At 42.5% G+C, this 23,463-nt stretch overlaps 1 protein-coding gene across 1 annotated transcript; it reads left to right on the top strand.

Moving 5' to 3' along the window:
- The first annotated feature begins 2,445 nt into the window (after nt 1–2,445).
- KAT8 (lysine acetyltransferase 8) lies at nt 2,446–22,876 on the top strand. The gene is made up of 11 exons (XM_034419804.3): nt 2,446–2,862; nt 5,911–5,985; nt 6,914–7,089; nt 7,846–7,899; nt 8,783–8,947; nt 9,717–9,806; nt 12,705–12,845; nt 14,705–14,798; nt 15,669–15,819; nt 17,652–17,806; nt 21,140–22,876. Exons 1-11 carry the CDS (start codon nt 2,601–2,603, stop codon nt 21,202–21,204), a joined length of 1,428 nt encoding a protein of 475 aa, XP_034275695.1. The 5' UTR covers nt 2,446–2,600; the 3' UTR covers nt 21,205–22,876.
- Nucleotides 22,877–23,463: the final 587 nt, after the last annotated feature.

Here is a 23,463-nt window from a genome sequence, read left to right as displayed (position 1 = left end):
TGGCACTCATGGGGAAATAGGATGCCAAAAAAATGGGGGCGTTATATAAGATAAAACAATTCCACAACAAATTTGAGGAGCAATGTTAAAATTAAAACATTGCTTTACTTGCCGTGATAGCACTTAACTTGAAACTCACAAAGCAGAGCATCAAAAAAATAGTCTGAAATTATTTAAAAATGTAAAAACAAAAGGCATGTTTTCATTTATGCTGGCTCTTTTCATAGAGAGCAATAGAAACGTTCCTGTCCTTCGTACGTTAAGTAAGTTCCTTAGTGATACTCTTGAATAACAATTGAGTAAAAGGCTGTGTATAGAATATTTGCCCTAGTGCATTTTATTAATTTTGTACTGATGGTGTTTCAGATTAATTGTAATCATATGCTTTCATCAGTGTTTCTCAATAATAACTCATTAAAAATGTAATTTCATACAGCCTCAAGCTTTGTCTGCACTGCATCAGGTTTATAAAAGTAAAAACAAAATATTCTTCTTTTCATCAAAGTTTATAAAAAAAAAAAGTTTCAGTGAAAAAGTTTATCAGATAATCAAGTGCATTCTTCCAAGGTTGGTAAAATGAGGACCCAGATTGTTGGGGGCAATATGCTGACTCTGTAAACAGTTTAGCAAGGGCTGTGAAGCCTAAATGCTATTGCTATTAGCATTCAGTAGCATCACTGATATAGTATTATTTATATAACTTACCTACATCACCTTTCTTAAAAAGCCCTATAGCAGAAATTCTAACAAGAAGCATGACAATTTTTTTTTAAAAAAAATAAGTCCCTTTGGAACTCCAAATATTCATACTCGGAGGATCCTACATGAACTCTACACGAGATATCATGAGTTTTATCTCCTTCTAATCAAGCTTTGTCTGATCTTGTATATCTTGGTATGTGATGTATTTTGATCATTCAGTCACTTCAGTTTAATTAACTGAAATACTTGCAGTATAACAGAATAACAGACCTTGGAGGTCTTCTATTCCAACCCGCTGCTCAAGCAGGAGACTATACCCGTGATGGCAAACCTATGGCACGCGTGCCACAGGTGGCACACGGAGTCATATCTGTGGGCACGCGAGCATTGTCCTAGCTCAGCTCCAGCGTGTATGCATACACCAGCCATCTGATTTTCGGGCTCACCGGAAGTTGGGAAATGGGCCGTTTCTGGCCTCCAGGGGGGTGGGGAAGGCCATTTTCACTCTCCCCAGGCTTTCTAGGAGCCTGGGGAGGGCAAAAAATGGGCCTATCTGACCCATTTTGGCATCGTGCCATCGCGTGCCAAGAGCAGAGGGGGTCGCATGCACATGCATGGGTGGGAGCGGGACGCATTGAATTATGGGTGAGGGCATGCACGAGAGAAACCCCCCACGCTCCCCCTGCTTTTGGCACGCGACGGCAAAAAGGTTAGCCATCACTGCCCTATAACATTTCAGACAAGTGGCTGTCCAGTCTCTTCTTAACAGTGGTAGAGCAGTTACAACTTCTGAAGGCAAGTCTTTCCACTGATTAATTGTTCTCACTGTTAGGAAATTTCTCCTTAGTTCTGGGTTGCTTATCTCCTTGATTTGTTTCCATCCATTGTCTTGCCTTCTGGTGTTTTGGAAAATAAGTTGACCCCCTCTTCTTTGTGGCAGCCCCTCAAATATTGGAACACTGCTATCATGTCGCCTCTAATCCTTCTTTTCACTAGACTAGATATGATGCATAATAATAATGACAACTAATAACTATAATGATGCAGGGTAAAATTAATTGTATTCGCTTTACTTTTTATCGAGCAATTTTAACAAAAAATAGTCCCTATGGAGAACAAAAGAACATCCCATTGGATTCGGGTAACAGCTGGAAAGCACAACCTCCACCATACTAGCGATGTTTCTGAACTACAGTGCTCCAGGTGTTCCTGAACTACAACTCCCAGCATTCCTTCTCATTGGCTACAGTGGCTGGAATTTCTGGGAATTGTACATTAATATCTGAAGGACCTTCAGGTGTGTGGCGCTGTATCCCTGGAAAAGAAAGCACAGGGTTCGGCTTAATATCACAGTGAATCAAATGTCAGGGAACTCATCCTATAGGTGCTTTTTTTTTCTTTTCCCAGAAGGCAACTCGATTTTGGCCAAAAAAAAAAAAAAAGTCCAGTTGCCTTTTGTGGGGGGGAAAAAAGCACCTTTGAGACAACCATGACTTGAATGACTTCCATATAGATATAGACCAGTGTTTCTCAACCTTGGCCACCTGAAGATGCGTGGACTTCAACTCCCAGAATTCCCCAGCCAGCTGGCTGGGGAATTCTGGGTGTTGAAGTCCACGCATCTTCAGGTGGCCAAGGTTGAGAAACACTGATATAGATAGTCAGGAAACTCGATTTCCCAGTAGCACAGCGCACAGCGCAAGGTGAAGGAGTGGCGTCACGTGACCAGGGCGGGTTTGCGTCACACGTATGCGCCCCCGCCGGGAAATTTTATCTCTATGATGACCCAGGGAAATCACTTCCGGTTTGGGCCTGTAAAGTGTGGGGGTTGGGAGAGCCGTTAGATGCGACCGGGGCGTCTTTCCCGCGCCTGAGTTGTTGTCGCGGTGGCGGTTGTCATGGCAGCGGCGGCCGGGCCCGGAGGAGGCGACCCGGCCTCCGCTGCGGACGAAGGCGGAGGGGCCAGGGGGAGCCCCCCCGGTTCGGACTCACGACGCCTGGGGCCGGGGGGGCGAGAGGAAGAGGAGGCGCCGAGGCAAGGCAGCGCGGGAGGCCTGGGCCACCATAGCCGCCTGTCCTCGTCGCCGCCCTCTCGAGAGGCTGAAGTCACCGTGGAGATCGGAGAGACCTACCTGTGTCGGCGAGGGGACGGGACGTGGCGTAAGTGCCCCCCTCCCCGCCTTCCCTTCCTTCTGTTTTTCAGCGCTTTGTGTTTGTGTGTGTGTGTGTGTGTGTGCGTGCGTGCATTTCACGTGGAAAAGCATCGAAACGCTCGCCGCAGTGCGCCTTCACCGATGATCAGGGCGGCCCAGGGTTTGTAGTACAGGGAGTCCTCGAGTTACGACCCCAACGGAGCCCCAAAACTGATGTAGGTAAGTGGGAGGTTGGTTAAGTGAGTTTGCCCCACTTTACGACTTTCCTTGCCGCGGTTGTTAAGTGAATCGCTGCAGTTGTTCAGTTAGTGACCCGGGTTGCTAAGTGAATTTGGTTTCCCCCCTTGACTTTGCTTGTCAGAAGGTCGCCAAAAGTTATCACGTGACCATGGGATTTGAAAAAGTTTGCAAAAGCTGATCACGTGACACCCCCCCCAGGACACTGCAACCGTGGTAAATATCAACCACTTGCCAAGAGGCCAAGTTTTGATCATGTGACCTCCATGAGGGTGCTGCAATGGTAAGTGTGAAAAACGGTCGTAAGCCACTTTTTTCAGTGCTGTTGTAACTTTGAACAGTCACTAATTGAACTGTTTTAAGTTGAGGACTACATGTACAGGCTGTCCTCGACATACAACAGTTCATTTAATGACCGTTCAAAGTTATAACGACACTGAAAAAAAGTGACATTGTTTTTCACAGTTACAACCTTTGCAGCATCCCCCATGGTCACCTGATCAAACTGGCTCGTACTTATGACGGTTGCAGTATCCCCAGGGCACATGATCCCCTTTTGTCACCTTCTGATGAGCAGTCAATGTGGAAGCCAGATTCACTTAACAACTCTGTTACTAACTTTTCAACTGCAGAGATTCACTTAACAACCGTGGCAAGAAAAGTTGTAAAATGGAGCAAATGTTCACTTAACAAATGTCTCACTTAACAACAGAAATTTTGGGCTGAATTTTGGTCATAAGTCGAGAACTACCTGTAGTTCAAATATCAGACTACGGCCAGAGAAGACCAGATTCAAGTCTACCAGTATCCATGGAAATTTAGTGGATGTCTTGGAAGTGGTCATTCTGTTTGAGCCCGACCTAATTAGCAGGGTTGATGTGGAGAAAAACACAAGAGGGGAGGCTAGCGCTGCCTTGAGTAAACAAAATAACAGAGTTGGAAGGGACCTTGGAGGTCTTATAGTCCAACTATCTACTCAAACAGGAGACCCTCTACAGAGGTGCGGAAATATGGCCCCTTTATGACTTGTGCCTATTACTATTGATACCATTTTTGCTTTCTATGCTAGTCACTCTATTTGCAGGGTTTTTTTTTGTATTGTGTAATTTTCTCTTTCTTTCTTTCTCTTCTATTCTTGCCGCCTCCAGATGCTGCAACATTCACTATCCAGACTTTTTGTTTTTCTTATTGACAGTTATTAATTCTGCAATGTTATGTGGCAGGTGCTTACCTGTTTGAATTCTAAAGTTGTTGTTATTATCGGTTGCCCAATCAACCAGATGTTTAGACCCAATTTGGCATTTTTGCCTACCTGTGAATCCTTCCCAAAGCCCTGGGACAGGCAGATGATGATGTTTGATGGTATTAAAAGTATCATCAGAGATTGCAAACAGTAATTATTATTTATAAAGACAATTACTGATCTACAACTTTGAATCTCAAATTATTTTAAAGATTCCTAAAATGCTGTGAAATATCTAAAGCCAAATTCATCCTGTGTAGTGTTAAGCATTAAGGTGAGCCACATATAATTGTGAAATGCTCAGGTACCTCATTTCCCAAGGAGAAGAAGGAAGTTTATCATATGGGGTTGTGAAGCAGGTAATACGGTATTAGAGCCACCACCGGAAGGATCATTTTCATATAAATTATTACATGATACCCAACGCTAGACTAATACTGTTGCCTGATGTCTGAATGTCCTTCCAGCTTCAAGTCTCAGTAGTCATTTAAGACTGTGATCCTTAGCACATCTGATTAACAATACAGGCAGTCCTCGACTTACAACAGTTCACTTAGTGACCATTCAAAATTACAATGGCACTGAAAAAAGTGACGACCGTTTTTCCCAGTTACAACCTTTGCAACACCACCATGGTCATGTGATCAAAATTCAGACGCTTGGCAGCTGATTCATATTTATGATGGTTGAAGTGTCCCGGGGTCATGTGATCCCATTTTGCGACTTTCTGATAAGCAAAGTCAATGAGGAAGCCAGATTCACTTAACAACTGTGTTACTAACTTATCAACTGCAGTAAGTCACTTAACAACTGTGGCAAAAAAGGTGGTAAAATGGGGCAAAACTCACTTAACAAAAGAAATTGTGGTCATAAATTGAGGACTAGCTATAATACACTGAATGTATAATTTAATTGCAATTGAATATGCATGTACTAATTGCATTCTCATTATTCTATTGCACTTCTCTAAAGTATCCTTGTACATATTATAGAAATAAGGGAAAACTTCTCTTTGTTCATACTCCTGAACTTAATTAAAAGTCGTCTTCGACTTATGACCACAAATGAGCCCAAATTTTCTGTTACTAAGCAAGACATCTGTTAAATGAGTTTTGCCCCATTTTATGACCTTTCCTGTCATAGCTATTAAGTGAATCATAGGTAGTAAGTTACTAAAACGGTTGTTAAGTGAATTGGGCTCCCCCATTGATTTTGCTTGCAGGAAGGTCGCAAAAGGTGATCACATGGCCCCAGGATACTGCAACCGTCATAAATATGAGTCAGTTGCCAAGCATTGGAAATTTGATCATGTGACCAAGGGGATGCTGCAACATTTGTAAGTGTGAAAAATGGTAAAAAGTTACTTTTTTCAAGTGATGTAACTTTGAATGGTCACTGTTGTGAGTCCAGGACTACATGTACACACGATCCCTGTTAATGCCTCAAGCTTGGATGGTAAGAATGCTGGCTTACTACCTTTTGAAAAAAAGATGAGTAGTCTTTTTACTGACTTATATTTCTCATTTTCATGACTGAAATGTCCTTTAACCAGATTAATGGTTGCTTCCCCTTCAGATTCTGCAGAGGTGATTCAGTCTCGGCTCAACGAACAAGAAGCCAGAGAGGAATTTTATGTTCACTATGTAGGATGTAAGTGCCGTTTTGAGATTCTGATCTGAATAATGAAGAGAAAATTAGAGGTATCTGATCTAGTTCAGTCTTCTCTAATCTCATACTCTGCAGATAAACTGGAATGATAATTCCTTGAACTCCTAACCAACTGAATTAATCCAATTAAATATAACTACTTTTTTTCCTGTAGTCTTCCATAAATTAAATTGTTTCATCAGGTCATTTTGAGATCAGATGAGCATAGGCAGATTTAGTTTAGATATAGCTTTGGGTAGATGTCTAAGTAAGGTGTTATTTTTCTGCACACAAATGATAATTTGTTAGATAAAGAACCATCATAATGTGCCTTAGCACTGTGTGATATAACCCAAGTTGTGCCAATTATCCTAGTTTGTAAGAAAAAGAAGCAGAAGAAAAAAAAATGTATGCCTTCAGTTCAATATTGAACTCAAAGAAGAAGCTGAAGGAGGGTTTATGGATGGAATCAGGATGAAGATTCTGCTTAATGTCCATTCTGGATTTTAGTTTTTTCTAGTACTAAAATTGAAGCTGCTGTACATAATTTTGGACAACAGTCAAGGCTTTGTTTGGGGTGGTGATATTTGTTTGCTGTTGATAAATCACCGGCAGTCAGAAATCCTTGCTGATCATCTAGATCAGGGATGTCCTACCTCAAAGGCCTTGTGGACTTAAATTCCCAGAATCTGTGCACTGAAGTCCACAGGTCTTAAAGTTGCCAAGGTTCTACACCCCTGATCTACAGGTCCATCAGTAGATTCCAGCCTACCTTCTGTTTACCCCAGAGTAGAGAAAGGCAGGGTGGATTGACCTTCTCGTTCTCATAATTCGATTTCTAGCTAAAGAACATTTTCTATGGAGTGGTTGGAAAGGGAGTGGGGGAATGTGAGATTTCTGTGATCTCCTAACTCTTCTCCATCTCTCACAGTCAACCGGCGTCTGGATGAGTGGGTGGATAAGAACCGGCTGGCCCTCACCAAGACAGTCAAGGATGCTGTGCAGAAGAACACCGATCAATACATGAATGAGCTTTCGGAGCAGCCCGAGCGCAAGATCACGCGCAATCAGAAGCGCAAGCATGATGAAATCAACCATGTCCAAAAGGTGTTGTACAAGGGAGAGATGGCTGGGAAGGTGGAATTTGTGCTGTGCTACACAGTGCAGGCAGCCCTCAACTCACAATCACAATTGAGCCCATTATTACAAACACTAAATTGCTGCTCTCATTAAGAAAGGCACCCTTGGCAATCCCAACTCACCCCATTGCAGTCATTATGTGGAGCATGGGGTGCCTCAGGTGGTGGAGAGCCTGTGGTTGCTGAATGGTCGTAGGTGGAGGACTATCTCTATCCATTCCAGAGGTGGGGTGAAAAAAGACTTAAGACCACAATTGAGCCCCAAATTCCTTTTACTAAGTGAGACCATTGTTAAGTGAGTTTTGCCCTGTTTTACGACCTTTCCTGCCGCAGTTGTTAAGTGAGCCACTGCAGTTCTTAAGTTAATAACATGTTCGTTAAGTGAACATGGCTTCCCCATTGGCTTTGCTTGTCAGAAGGTCTCAAAGGGGGATCACATGATCCCAGGACACTGCAACTGTCATAAATACATGCCAGTTGCCAGGCGGCTGAATTTTGATCATGTGACCGTGGAATGGTCGTAAGTATGAAAAATGATCATGTCACTTTTTTCAGTGCCATTGTAACTTCGAACAGTCATTAAATGAACTGTTGTAAGTGGAGGACTACCTGTACCCGATTGCACTTTTGGTGCTATTGCTACCCTTATGCTGGCAGTAGAAGGTGGCTTTTCCAGGAAATGCTTGCTGTTACTCACCAAAGCGGTTTTTCATCCCCACCACAGACATATGCCGAGATGGATCCTACCACAGCAGCTTTGGAGAAGGAACATGAGGCGGTGAGTGTTTATTCGTACCTGGCGTAGCCGTGTCTGGATTGAAACCTGAAGAGTTTTGGAAAAGGGAGCATTACGAGCCGTGGTGGTACAGTGATTAGGATGCAGTACTGCAGGCTAACTCATTGCTCACTCCAGGAGTTCAATTCTCACCAGCTCAGAGTTGACTCAGCCTTCCATCCTTCCGAGGTCGGTAAAATGAGGACCTAAACTGTTGGGGCAATATGCTGACTGTATAAACCGCTTAGTGCTGTAAAGCCCTGTGAAGCGGTATATAAGTCTAAGCGCTATTGCTATTGCTAACTCTGCCCACTGCCAGAAGTTTGATCCTGACCTGCTCAAGGTTGACTCAGCTTTCCATCCTTCCGAGGTCGGTAAAATGAGGACCTAAACTGTTGGGGCAATATGCTGACTGTATAAACCGCTTAGTGCTGTAAAGCCCTGTGAAGCGGTATATAAGTCTAAGTGCTATTGCTATTGCTAACTCTGCCCACTGCCAGAAGTTTGATCCTGACCCGCTCAAGGTTGACTCAGCTTTCCATCCTTCCGAGGTCGGTAAAATGAGGACCTAAACTGTTGGGGCAATATGCTGACTGTATAAACCGCTTAGTGCTGTAAAGCCCTGTGAAGCGGTATATAAGTCTAAGTGCTATTGCTATTGCTAACTCTGCCCACTGCCAGAAGTTTGATCCTGACCCGCTCAAGGTTGACTCAGCTTTCCATCCTTCCGAGGTCTGTAAAATGAGAACCCAAAGTGTGGGGTCAATACACTGACTCTGTAAACCGCTTAGAGTGGGCTGTAAAGCACCGTGAAGCGGTATATAATTCTAAGCACCATTGTTCTGATTGTGTTTGTAGGAGACTGCTTACTTTTGTCTCTTCTCAGATCACCAAAGTGAAATATGTGGACAAAATCCATATCGGGAACTATGAGATTGACGCTTGGTATTTCTCACCATTCCCAGAAGACTACGGGAAGCAGCCCAAGCTGTGGATCTGCGAATACTGCCTCAAGTATATGAAGTTTGAGAAGACTTACCGCTATCACCTTGTACGCAAGGGGGAGGACAGTTGCCAGGGGCCGAGGGCTGGGGAAGGTTGGGGTGGGAGAGAATGGCGCACCAGAGAACCTGTAACTGGAATGAGACAGAATCAGAAGGAAGAGAAAACAGTGTTTGGGGATCAGTGTATATTAGTATATTTGAATTTGCATTTAGGTAGCCCTCGACTTATGATCACAGTTGAACAAAAAAAATTCTGTTGCTAAGTGAGACAGTTGTTTAAGTGAGCTTTGCTCCATTTTATGACCTTCCTTGCTGCAGTTGTTAAGTGAACCACTGCAGTCGTTAACGGTAATAATGTGGTTGTCCAAGTGAATCTGGCTTGCCTCTTGACTTTGCTTATCAGAAGGTCGCAAAAGGTGATCACATGATGCCAGGACACAACAACTGTCAAAAATACAAGAGGCCAAGGTCAAGAGTTGCCAAGAGGCTGAATTTTGATCACATGACCATGGTGCGGCAGTGGTCGTAAGTGTGAAAAATGGCCATAGGTCGCTTTTTTTCAGTGCTTTGAACGGTCACTAAACAAAACTGTTGCAAGTTGAGGGTTACCTATATTTAGATTCAGTACTTCCAATGTTGTCAGCTGGAAAAATCTAAACGAACAATGCTAAAATGAAACTGAGGAATAATAACTTGCTCAAAAGCCAAATGAATGCAGAAGCTGCATTGAACAAGTCATTGGGTGGAATTCCTCAGGAAAAAAAACATCAGTTTTGGTACCCATAGATGGTTTTTTTCTTCTTCTTGTTCTTCCAGGGCCAATGTCAATGGCGGCAACCCCCAGGGAAAGAAATCTACCGCAAAAACAACATCTCGGTATATGAGGTGGATGGGAAAGATCACAAGGTAAGAGCTCACTTCAGCTGCAGGATTTCCATTGGCTGTTACTGTGCTCCTTTTTTGTAGTCTTAAGTGGTGAGTTTGTTATTTTGGGAACCTGCATTTTCCATCTTCACTGTTTGGAAAATCTTGCTCTTCAGATACAAAGCCAGTCGCTCTGGATAGCCATAAACAGTCATTAACTACTATATAATTTACTTCTTCCCCACGTATGCAAGTTGCTTTTAAATAAGACAAACTATACAGGTGGTTCTTTCTCAATTGTGCGGCCACAATTGAACCCGACATTTCCGTTGCTAAATGAGACCTTACGTGAATTTTTCCCCCTTTTACAACCTTCCTTCTCACAATTGTTAAGTGAGTCAATGGCGGTGGTTAAAGTAGTAACATGGTTGTTACTAACAGTGAACATGGTTTCCCCATTGACTTCGCTTCTCAGAAGGCTGCAAAATGACCGCGGCTGCAAAATGACCCCGGCACTGCCACTGTCATAAATACAAACCAGTTGTCAAAACATCTGAATTTTGATCATGTGACCACCAGGGCTGCTGCAACTGTAGTTAAGTGGAAAAAATGGTCATATATCACCTTTTTTAGTGTCAAATTCGAGTGGTCATTAAATGAACTGTTGTAAGTTGAGGACTATCTGTATGCAGATAAACTTGTATGGGCCAAAAGGCTTCAATCTTTTCATATAGAAACAGCTGTATCAAAGATGGCAAATAACGGGGAATAATGCGATTTTAATAACATTTTGAGAGTTGTTGTCCAGAATTTCTAAAGGATTTATCTGAAAACAAAGATCCCATTGAGCAAATAAGCTCAGATTTGTCAGTCGAGGCACAAATGACTAGGCTCAAATTATCCTACTTCAGACATATTACAGGTAGTCCTCCACTTAACAACAGTTCATTTAGTAACCATTAAAAGTTACAACGGCACTGAAAAAAGTGACTTATGACTGTTTTTCACACTTATGAGCATTGCAGCATATCCATGTGATCAAAATTCAGATGCTTGTCAACCGATTCATATTTATGACGGTTGCAATCTCCTGTTGTTATGGGATCTTCTTTTGCGACCTTCCAACAAGCAAAGTTAGTGGGGAAGCCAGATTCACTTAACAACCATGTTACCAACTGAAGAAGTGCAACGATTCACTTAATGACTGGCAAAAAAAGTCATAAAATGGGGTAGAACTCACTTAACAAATGCTTGGTGACATAAATTTTGGGCTCCACTATGGCCATAACTCAAGGACTATTACAGGTAAAAGACTCAGCTCTCTGGAGAAGGCTCCAATGATAGGAAAGATGGAAGGCAAGAGAAGGATGACCAGCAGGAAGATGGAAGATCTCTATTACAGTAGTGATATCTGCACCATTGGAAGTTGGGGACAAATCATAATCGAGAAGGTCCATGTAGGCACTCAGAGTTGATACCAATTTGGCAACACATAATATCTGAAGGGTCCCAGGTTGGGAAAGGGCAGTCTTGGGCATGCATAATAATACAGAGGCTCTTCTATTGAACCTTTACAGTGGATAAAATCATAGTTTAACACTTGGTTGCAACTGGATTTTGGAAAGACCAATCAGGAAGTTTCGGAATGTATAAGACACTGTAGAATATGAAATAGAATAAAATAGAGCTGGAAGGGACCTTGGAGGTCTGCTAGTCCAGCCCCCTGCTCAAGCAAGAGAACCTATACCATTTCAGACAAGTCTAGCCTCTTCTTAAAAACGTCCAGTGATGGAGCACCCACAACTTCTAAAGGCAAGCTGTTCCACAGGTTAATTGTTCTCACTGTTAGGCAATTTCTGCTAAATTCAAGGTGGCTTCTCTCTTTGATTAGTTTCCAATCATTTTTTTAAAAATCCTGCTATCTGGTGCTTTGGAGAATAATTTAACCCCTTCTTTGTGGCAGCCCCTCAAGTACTGTAATACAGCTATCATGTCACCCCTAATTCTTCTTTTCTTTAGACTAGCCAGACTCAAAACCTGCAGCCATTCTTCATATGGTTTAGTCTCCAGGCCTTTGATCATCTTAATTGCCCTTCCCTGAACTTTTTCCAAAGTCTCAACATCTTTTTTGTAGTACGGTGACCAAAATTGGTTGCAGTATTCCAAGTGTGGTCTTACTAAGGCTTTATAAAGCGGCACTAATACTTCACCTGATCTTGATTCCATTTTCACGTGATCTTGAGTCTATCATTCTGAAAGCAGAAAATTCATTTTTCTTTTCAAAGAAGCAACTTCAGAACTGATTGTAAATCGGGATCGGCAAAGCAATAATTCCAGGACACAGACACGTCCTGAAACAGGCCTGTGTCGTCTGGAATTATTTTGGAAGGTTAACTTCCAAAAGATCTACAAGGCTCCCCACAGAATGTGGGTGCCTGGGTGGGGTAGGGTGTGTTTCTGGTTCAAAGAAGGAAACTTTGGGTTTGCAGATAGCTATTTCTGAGGCTCAAAAGCTTCTAAAACAGGAACCTTACATAAGGTTTATTTTCTTTAGATGCGTTCTTGGCTTTTTGAACAAGTTGGAGATGCTGGGTATCACTCTAGAACAGGGGTCCCCAATCCCCCGGTCTGTGGACCGGCACCAGGCCGTGGCATGCCAGAAACCGGGCCACACAAATAAGTGAAGCCACAGAAAAACCTCTCTCCATGGATTGATCCCTGGTGCCCAAACGTTTGAGGGCCACTCCTGTAAAAAACCAGATTTTAGTTTTAGACAAGTTACGTTGTGAACGAAGCACTCTTATTTTAGAAAGTTTACCTCGACACTTTTTGTTTATTTTGATAAGGAAAGACCCAACACTTCTCTTTCTCCTCTTTGGTCCTCGATTCCACACTTTTTTGTTTGTATCCTTACTGCTTCTTGATTTATTTCCCCCCCAGATTTATTGCCAGAATTTGTGTCTTTTGGCCAAACTGTTCCTGGATCATAAGACCCTCTACTTTGACGTGGAGCCCTTTGTCTTCTATATCCTTACTGAGGTGGACAGGCAAGGAGCGCATATTGTTGGCTACTTTTCCAAGGTACTGGCTGCTGGTGTTCACGGGGTGGAGATGAATGAATTGTAACTAACTTTGTGAGCTAAAAGGGTAGACAAACCCAAGGGATGTGCAAAATATTCTGTGCACTACTTTTAAATGCTCTGTGTCTGAAAACTTAGGCTCTTTTGACCCAGGGACTAAAACACAGTTGTTCCACATACGAGGGCTTTGGGATAGATAGCAATAGCACTTAGACTTATATACCACTTCACAATGCTTCACAGCCCTCTCTAAGTGGTTTACAGAGTCAGCATATTGCCCTCAACAGTCTTAGTGCTCATGTGAACAGGGAAAAAGTTGAGAAGAGTGATGGTGATGGCTGAGGGATGATCTTAGGACAGGGGTCAGCAACCCGTGACTCTGGAGCCGCATGCGGCTCTTTCATCCCTCTGCTGCAGCTCCCTGTCGCTCAAAATATGTGTCACAATTGCCAATGTGCGACACCCGCCAGCACGCGATTTATTAAGCTTTTGACTCCGGTAGGCCAACCATGGATAAATCCAGAAAAGATAAGTTTCAGAAGAAGGAGCCCTGGTAGCGCAGCAGACTAAAGCACTGTTATTAACATCAGCTGCCTGCAATTACTGCAAGTTCAAATCTCACCAGGCTCAAGGTTGACTCAGCCTTCCATCCTTTCTAAGGTAGGTAAAATGAGGACCCAGATTGTGGGGGCAATAAGCTGACTTTGTATAAATATACAAAAGTATGAAGGCTATTGCTTAACACACTGTAAGCCGCCCTGAGTCTCCGGAGAAGGGCGGCATACAAATAAAAACAAAAAACAAAAAAAAACCCAGAACGTTTAATTCACACTACATATGCTAGTTTTGGGGCCGCTCAGGAAATAGTCAGGCATGGGAGGGGTTTTGTGGCTCTCGGTGTTTTCTGTGGGAAACGGATCCAAATGGCTCTTTGAGTGTTTAAGATTGCCCTTGTCCTAGGAAGATTGGGAGGGGCAAAAGTATATCAGGAATGGTTTTGAGGAGGGAGAGGAGGAAAAACTCTGGAAGATTAGGGCTGTTTGAAAATCAGGATTATTATTGTTTTTTTACAAGAGAGGCCATTCACTCCATCTATGTCTCATTTTGCATACAACCATCCAAGCATTCTGGGTTTCTGTTCTACCAAACCATGGCTGCCCCAAATAATTCAGCAAATTTTCCAAACTAAGAATGCTGTTACTTTTTTCTTTTATGTGCACCCCCAAGTGAGCACTTAGAAACTTATTTCTGTGTGTTTAAAATTAGTATGCAGTAAGAAAAGTTCAGAAGTAGAAAATGCAGTTTAAGAAACGTGTCCATGTTTGTTCAGTTGTTATTAATTTGACATCTGACAACAGGGAAGGAGAGAAGAAATTGCTCGCTCGCTCTCCCTCTCGCTCTCTCTCCCCCCTCCCTCCCTCCCTCTCCCTCTCTTTCTCCCTTTCTCCCTTCCTCTCGCTCTCTCCCTCTCTCCCCCCTTTCTCTCCCTCTCTCTCTCTCTCTCTCTCTCTCTCTCAGAGAGAGAGAGAGAGAGAGAAAGAAAGGGAAGGGGGGAGAGATCTCGGAGTCTCTGGTTTCCTCTGAAATCTGCAATATCGCAGTTTATTATACTTGGAAAACTTTAACCACAGACATAAGGACAAATTTTATTGCAACTAAAATTCAACATATAGTATAAAAAACCTGCAGTGGAGTAGACTCCATAACAGAAAACTTCTTTTTAGGATTGCCAGATATAACGGATGCAATTGGTGACTGTTTTTTTAAAAAAATGTGTTTTTCTGGATGTTGATTTCTCTGCTTAATGCTAGATTCCACAGCATCATTTATTTGACTCCTGTGATTTCTTTTCCCCTCTAGGAGAAGGAATCTCCAGATGGAAATAATGTAGCTTGTATCCTAACCTTGCCCCCTTACCAGAGACGGGGTTATGGGAAATTCCTCATTGCATTCAGTAAGCTTGTTTTCTTAACCGTGAATGATAAGTAAACTTCAAAATTAATTATCAGTCTCTTAACTGCTTCTTGGTGTTGGATTTGTAGATAGAAACCCTGGTGACAATCCCAAATATGCTTTTTCAGGAGGCAACTGGACTTCCTTGTTTTTTCTTTGAAGATCTTTCCTTTCTCATGTAAGAAGCTTCTTCAGCTCTGACTGGATGGTGGAGAATGGAAGGGTTTATACTCCTTGAAGACAGCTGGTCGTCTGCATTCTTTTTAGAGAGTCCTTGAGGCCACTTGGAAGTTTATCTGGGTCCTCAGGGTCACCTGAGTGGTGCAAATGGGTGTGGAGCCTTTTTGGCTGCAGGATGTTTTTCTGCCCTATGTCCCTTCACCGCTGAAGACAGGCTCAGGCTATTGGGAATGAGTCTGTATTGTCTGCATCTCAAACTGAAGCGCAAATGGTTCCTGTAGCCTGCAATTTTTCTGGAAATCCCGTTCATACTCCCACCCCATTCTACGGGTGTTCATCCCAAAGTACATAGCTAAAAGTCTATGGAGATTCTTAGTCATCCAGGACATGGTTGTCCTATGTTTTGTTTTGTTTTTTCTGAACAAGAGAGTCCAGTTGCCTCCTGAAAAAGCATCTTTGGGACAACCATCACCTGGATGACTGAGAATCTTCATGGACCCCTGGTGACATGTTAACTTCTGCTATATCTGCCCTATCTCCCCCTCCCCTTTATAACACCCCCGCTAAATATTTAGCCCTTACATTTTGAAGTCACTTTATTAAAAAGTGTGAGCTTTTCCTTGCCCTTGAAATGCCTGTTCCTGAACTGAGGTGCTTTCAAGGCCTTAACTTCTGATCTATTCTTTCCCAGGCTATGAGCTTTCCAAACTTGAAAGCACAGTGGGATCCCCTGAAAAGCCCCTTTCGGACCTTGGCAAGCTGAGCTACCGTAGCTATTGGTCATGGGTATTACTAGAGATCCTTCGGGATTTCCGAGGCACTCTTTCCATCAAGGATCTCAGGTGAGTAGAGGTTTGGCTACTAGTCCTACAAGCATTTTCCTCAATTTTGAACTATTTGTAAAATATAAATAAATTCCCCAGTGCCACAGTGGTTACAATGCAGTCCTCAACTTATGACCACAACTGAGCCCAAAATGTATGTTGTTAAGTGAGAAACTTGTTAACTGAATTTTGCTCCCATTTTACAACTTTTCCCACCTCATTTGTTAAGTGAGTCACTGCAGTTTTTAAACTAGTCACATGGTTATTAAGTGAATCCGGCTTCTCTGTTGACTTTGCTTGTCAGAAGGTCGTAAAAGGAGATCACATGACACTGCAACCGTCATAAATGTGAGTCATTTGCCAAGCGTCTGGATGTAAACCTTGTGACCATGGGGATGTTGCGATCGTCATAAGGGTGAAAAATGGTTCATAAGTCGCTTTTTTCAGTGCCGTTGTAATTTTGAATGGTCACTAAATGAACTGTTGTAAGTTGAGGACTACCTGTATTGCAGGCTAACTGCCCACAACAGGTGTTAGATCCTAAAGGGGTTCAAGGCAGTGGTGGAATTCAAATTTTTTTACTACCGGTTCTGCGGGAGTTGCTTGATGGGCATGGTGTGGATTGGTGGGCGTTACTTTGTGGGTGTGGCAGAGGAAGGATACTGCAAAATCCCCATTCCTTGCTCACTCTGAGGTCAGCCAGAGGTGGTATTTGCCAGTTTTCCGAACTACTCAAAATTTCCGCTACTGGTTCTCCAGAACCCGTCAGACCTGCTGAATTTTACCCCTGGTTCAAGGTTGACTCAGCTTTCCATCCTTTCCAAGGTGGGTAAAATGAGGACCCAGATTGTTGGGGGAAGTATGCTAAACTGCTTAGAGAGGCTGTAAAGCACTGTGAAGCAGTATGTAAGTCTAAAATGCTATTTCTATTTGTTTAGTGACCATTCAAAGTTACAGTGGCACTGAAAAAGTGACTTATAGGAGGTCCTTGCACTTATGAGGGTCATAGCCTCCCCACAGTCACATGATCAAAATCCAGGCACTTGACTACTGGCATGTATTTATGATGGTTGCAGAGTCCTGGGGTCATATGATCAATATTTGGGAGCCAATAGTTGTTAGTTTCCACCAAAGTCAATGAGGGGAAGCCAGATTTGCTTAATGACTGCAGGATTCACTTAACAACACAGCCATTCACTTAAGAACAATGATAAAAATCATAAAATTGGGCATGACTCACTTAACCACTGCCTTGTTTAGCATTGGAAATTCTGGCCGTAAGTTAAGGATAACCTGTAGCAAGGGATATGGGTGTTGAGAGAGGACTGTGTGCCCTTCTGTAGTATTTGACCGTGGAGTAGCTTTGACTGAACATAATAAGACCTATGTCAACCTCTGAAGTTGGCCTGACTTCAGTGGCTTCAGTGTTACCACAACAGAGATGAGGGTTAGGGAGTGAGAATTAGAGATAGCTGGAGGTTTATAGCCAAAACAAAACACTTTCCGCTGGGAACCAAGGACATTCCAACAGCTGGCTGAAGAGAGGAGGAGGAGCGATGTTACCAAGCAACTGGAAAGCACCCTGATTGGACCATGTGACTGTTTGGGAAAAGGGGAAAACCTTTACTTTTATTTAGTTGAAAACCACAGGAACTTTTAGAGTCGGTTTTCACCAGCCTGTGCTTATATGATATACCCAATAAAACTGTTCTTTGAAGAATTTACCTGCCTCGGAGTTCTGATTGTTATGGGTGTATTACTTGGAACCCTGACAGCCTATTTACTGGGACTCCTGTCCTCCTCTTATCTGGTCCTTGTCCGTCTGACGCGCACCTTGTTTCCCTCGCCAGCCAGATGACGAGCATCACGCAGAACGACATCATCAGCACCTTGCAGTCCCTGAACATGGTTAAGTATTGGAAGGGGCAGCACGTCATCTGCGTCACTCCCAAGTTGGTGGAGGAGCATCTCAAAAGTGCTCAGTATAAGAAGCCGCCAATCACAGGTACCGACCAATGGGGAAGTGGTGGGAGCGGGATGCAGTAGTGGTTCATCCCACTTTTGGGTCAAAGTCTGACTTGCAATTTATAAATCTGTATAGGATATTCAATGTGGTGCATCTTCTCTTTGTCTTTCTTTTCCCCCTCCCTCTCCCTCCTTCCCTGCTCCCCCCCCCCCCATGTACAGTTTCCAGATCTGCAGTGACAGCAGAACTGAAATAATCTCCTTGCTAGATTTAGCTTCTTGGCCTTCAACCCTCCACTCCCACAACCTTTTTTGTCTATGCAGTTCCGGTTTAAACAATTTTATTATTTTATAATACAGCGTACAAAAAAAGTACAAAAGTAAATAGTAGGGAAATTAGGGAAGAGAAGAGTGGGGGGAAAGCAAGGGGTGGGAAAAGACATTGACTTCCTACTTCCTTTGGTGCAATAGAACAAGGCATTAACATCAAACCTCAACTTTTTACTTTTACATAATAGTATAAACTAGCCATTTCTATAACAACAAATCTATCTAATCGGTAAAACCCAAAATCAAAGTTTTATTTTTTTTCCACCTGAAGCACAAAATCCAGAAGCGGTTTCTAAGTAGTCTATCCAGTTCTTACAATAACTGCATTGTCTCCATCTTACTTCTTTTTTTAATGCCACCTGTTGCTTCTTTAAGCAACAGTTTTTACCATTCTCATGCATGTTGCTTCCTGTCTTTTAGCTTTCTTGCGTGGGTGAGGATACATCTGGGGCGTTTTTCTCTCTGAAACAGATGCAGGTAGTCCTCGACTTACAACAGTTCGTTTAGAGATCATTCAAAGTTACAATGGCACTGAAAAATGTGGTTTATGACCATTTTTCACAGTTACAACCTTTCCGTTTGCCATTTGTGACTTTCCTTGGGGACTTCCAAAAGCTTCCTCCAATGGAGGAAGCTGGATTTGCTTAAAGTCCATGTGATTTGCTTAATGGCTATGATAGAAAGGTCATAAAAGTGGGCACAACTCACTTAATGTCTGCATTGCTTAGCAGCAGTACTTCTGGTATCAATTGTGGTTGTAAACCCTGCAATGAGTTCAGTTTCCCAGTTTTTCCTCAAACAGCATTCTTAAGCAACGTATGAAGAATGGTTGCAGGAATTTGGTATGTCTAGTCTAGTAAAAAGAAAGGCCAGGGGGTGGCATGATAGCAGGGTTCCAATACTGGAGGCGCTGCCACAAAGAACAGGGGAGTCAACCTATTTTCCAAAGGACCTGAAAGTAGGACAGAAAACTAACCAAGGAGAGATCCAACCTAGAAATAAGGAGGAATTTCCTGTCAGTGAGAACAATCAACCAGTGGAACAGCTTGCCTTCAAAAATTGTGGGTGCTCCATCACTGGAGGCTTTTAAGAAGAGATTGGACAGCCATTTGTTTGAAATTGTATAGCGTCTCCTGTTTGAGCAGGGGGTTGGACTAGAAGACCTCCAAGATGCCTTCCAATTTTTTATTACCCTGTGTTCTATTTTTCACCTCCATGCTTATGGAGAACTCTCCTCAGGCCATTGCCTACCTTGAAGGCTGTTTGCTCCTAAACTCGTCCTGTCCTTTTAGTTTTCCTGATTCATGGAACTGCTTTCCAGTCTTTGCCGTGCCCCTTAATCCCAACTAAACTGACATTCTTGGGATTCCTTCCGAGGAATGGACTTCAAACTGTTAAGTCTCCTAAGCAATTGATTTCATTTCCCTTGCACCAGCCTGGGCAGTTAATATTTAACCCCCATAAGATAGCCAGGGAGGATTATTTATTCAGGTTACCGTATCGGAATGGAGAAGAGACGCTGAGAAAAGGCTAACCTTTTATTTGAAACATGTTTCGTGTGATGGATGTTCATAGGGTGATATTGTTTTAGGCAGAAAGTGTTGCCAGTTTCCACTTGCCCCTTTCATTAACAGAGTTGGAAGGGACCTTGTAGGTCATCTAGTCCAACCTCCCCTCCACCCAAGCAGGAGACCTTACACCATTTCTGACAGATGGCAGTCCAGAGCTTTATGTCAGAACACCCAAGGACAAACACAGTAGCTAAGAAAAAAATATTACTTTTTGATTATTTGGTGGGACATAAATCATTCAGCACATGATGTGTACTCAATGTATGCAGTTTCTTGTTTGAGTTTCCAGTCATAGCTGGATGTTTATCTAACCTTGGCTCACTTTATACCATTTCAGTTTGTGCACACCGGATCTTTCCTGTTTTTCATCACACGCAGCGGTAGAACATAAAATGCAAAGAAACTGAAATATTTGTATATTATGAGTATAAACATTTAAATGACTCCTCACTGCACTATAAAGCCGTTTCCTTAATTGAGCCAGGCAACTTGCTTTGAATTTATTGGCAACCGTGCCTGGTATCTATTAAGAGTCATCTGAAAGAAATTAGATGTTGCAGATTTTTGAAAGAGGCATTGTTATTTTCCCCCCAGGGAGCGAATGACGTTGCTCCTGTTACGTAAATATGTCATTTATGTAACAGGAGCTTCGGGGAGATTATTTGGACCCTCTCCCAGATCTCTTCCCTTTTCAAAAGAGGGCTGGGTCAGGAGCTGCCTGCTGGGCGGGGTAGAAGGTCTTTGAAGCTGGTACAAACAAGGCATAAACGCTTGCATTGTGGCCTGAATGACCACCAGGGCTTCTTAAATCTAAAATGAATCTGCCATGGCACTTGCAAATAGTCCTCAAGTTATGACCACAGTTGAGCCCAAAATTTCTACTGCTAAGCAAGACAGTTAAGTGACTTCAGCTTCATTTTACAGCCTTTCTTGCCACAGCTGTTAAATGAATCACTGCAGTTGTTAAGTTAGTAAAGCGGTTGTTAAGTGAATCTGTCTTCCCCGTTGACTTGGCTTGTCAGAAAGTTGCAAAAGGGGATCCCCTATCCCCAGGACATTGCAACCGTCATAAATATGAGCCAGCTGCCAAGCATCCAAATTTTGTTCATACGACCATAGGGATGCTGCAACAGTCGTAAGTGTGAAAAACGGTCATAGGTCAATTTTTTTTAATGCTGCTGTAACTTCAGACAGTCACTGAATGGTTGTTAAGTGAAGCCTGCATTTGTGTTTGCCGTTATCAGCCCAAGGCATAATTTTATTCAGGGTGGTTGGTATCTGTTGCACTTTCTCTAGTACTCAGTTTGGCTAACCTGTTGAATTCTCATCAGCATTCTCAGTTGAGGCACGGACATCCATGCCCCCATTATATTTGAGATAGTGATAGACTTTGTGTGACTGCTCTGCCCTTTTCCACTTACACGTTCAGACCTAAATTTTCTTACTTCTTTTTTTTTTTCCCCTTTCTCCAGTGGATTCTCTCTGCCTGAGATGGGCACCTCCTAAACACAAGCAAGCCAAGATTTCCAAGAAGTGAAGGAAAAACTGACTTGAAAAACTGAAAGGGTTTGGCTCCACATCTGCTTTTTTATTTTAGAAGATGTCCAGTAATTTAGCATTGCTGCCAGTCTTGAACAGAAAAGGTACATACATGGAACAGTTGGTTTGGGGTTATGAGAAATACCTGAAAACAGGTGATTTTTTGAGTTTGCAGCAATTCTGCCCAGGTTAGTTCATTTGAATGAAGAGCTACTTATTTATCCTCTTTTTTTTCCCTATGTTGCTCAATATAGAACTGTTTTTCTTTCTTTCTTGCCAAACCTGATGTCTTCTCTAAAATAGAACTGGTATCCTCATTCTTATCATAAAAGGAGCAGATAAATCATTCTGTTATTTCTTATTGACCATTCTAACTGACTTTGGGATATTACTAGTCCTGGAATCAAACAGGTGATTAAGTATTGGCAGAATTGTGATAGAACAGGATATGAGCAGTAAATAAACACAGGGATTGGATATTTGAGCAGCGTATGGTCAACGAAAGTTGGAGGCAACATTTACTATCAGTAATAGTGAAAACTAGATTATTGACTATCCTAGGAAGGAGGATTGACTTCTCCAAAAGAGAAGCTGGAGATCTCCAACTTATTGAAACGTTGAACAATCAGCCTTGTTCAAAATTTTGGGGAAAAAATGTGTCTTCTGTAATTCTCTAAGTCTCTCTTGGTAGATCTGTTGTCACTCTCAGTATCTTCAAAAGGAGGCAAGTCTATCAAAGCTCACATGTTTTTAGGTATACTAGATAAATAGCTTGAATCCTTCTTCCACTGTCACATAGCTATTAGCAATGTGGGACAAGAGAGAGAGAATGTTTTGAAACAGTATCACTGGCTCCACAATCAATTTTTAAGATCAGTGCTGCCAAAAAAATAAGTTAGCCAGTAGCATGAGAGTCAGGATTTGGGTCAGTGGTGGGATTCAGGTAATTTAACAACTGGTTCTCTGCCCTAATGATTTCTTCCAACAACCACTTTTCCAAACTGCTCAGAAAGTTAATAATCGGTTCTCCCGAAGTGGTGGCAACTGGTTGAATCCCACCACTGATTTGGGTGTTAAGACCCGGGGGGAAAGGAAAAGTGGAATTAGGCACATATAAAAAGGCTGTTCCGTAGTGCAGTGTGGCTTCTATGATGTAGCTAAAAGGAATTAACCAATTCCTTTTGCAGATCTTCAAAGGAAATAGTTCTCTCTAGGAACAAAAAGCTGAACGAGAGTGGGGAAAAGTGTACTTTTAAGTTAGATGCCCTTCTAAACGGCAGCCTTTACCCAGATGAATGGATGAACTCTGGGTTGGAGAAAACTGTCTAGAAGGATATTGTAGGATTGCTCTACATTCCTCCCTTCTATCTTATCTTATGAACCATGTTTATTGGTGATCAAATGAGAAGGGACTTTTCCAAAAGATCAAAAGTCTCTTGAAGCGATCAAGTGAACAGAAGAAGAAAAACTTGCCGCTCTTTATAACACCGGTTTCCGCTGAGGTCCTATTATACCTTCAGTCCTGGGGACCGTGATTTTGGGAGGACCCTGAAGCTTGTGGATGTCTTGGGTAGAAACATCTATTCACCATAGTTGCTGTAGTTATTGTGTATACCATATATATAGTGTGTTCTGCTTAAGAAATATTTTAATAAAAAAAAATAACACAAGCGCTGTGCCATTTTTATGACTCATTTACAAGAATTACAACTGATCCTTAATGGTGGCACAGTGAAAAAACTGCCAACGACAAGGAACAGCCCTGGGAAAGGAAAACTAGAGAAAAGATCCTTCTGAGGAGGAACAAACTTATAGCAGGAAATGAAGACCAATTTGTACCAATATGCTTAGTCACAGAAACCATGTCCTTTTCATAACAGGTAGTTCACACTTGTAACCCTTCTTGTGAAGGGGTTTACTAATGCACCTCTTCCTCATTTTCACAAGGTTTGACTAACAACAGCACGCCAAGATGTTGTTTTAACACTCAACCTCGGTGAACCTCACTTGCCAAATATGACTGAGTTGTTTTTCTTGATCCACTTGGGTCTGGTGACAGTTTGGTATTAAGAATTGCACACCTATCCTAATCCCAGACTCTTGACCAACTCATGCCAAGTATTCATGCCACAGCTCATGTGACAAGATCAATTGCATGAGTCATTATGCTCGGCTGCAGGCAATGCAGATCCTGGTAGTTTGGCATCTACTTCCTGCATGCCTTTTGGAGAACTCTACCTGTAGATGTTAATGCTCA

The sequence above is a fragment of the Pantherophis guttatus genome, chromosome 4, assembly GCF_059756535.1.
Source record: "Pantherophis guttatus breed Tessera chromosome 4, ASM5975653v1, whole genome shotgun sequence".
Classification (NCBI taxonomy): domain Eukaryota; kingdom Metazoa; phylum Chordata; class Lepidosauria; order Squamata; family Colubridae; genus Pantherophis; species Pantherophis guttatus.
The sequence above is the reverse complement of the archived record's forward strand: the minus strand, read 5'-3'. Positions and strand labels throughout refer to the sequence as shown.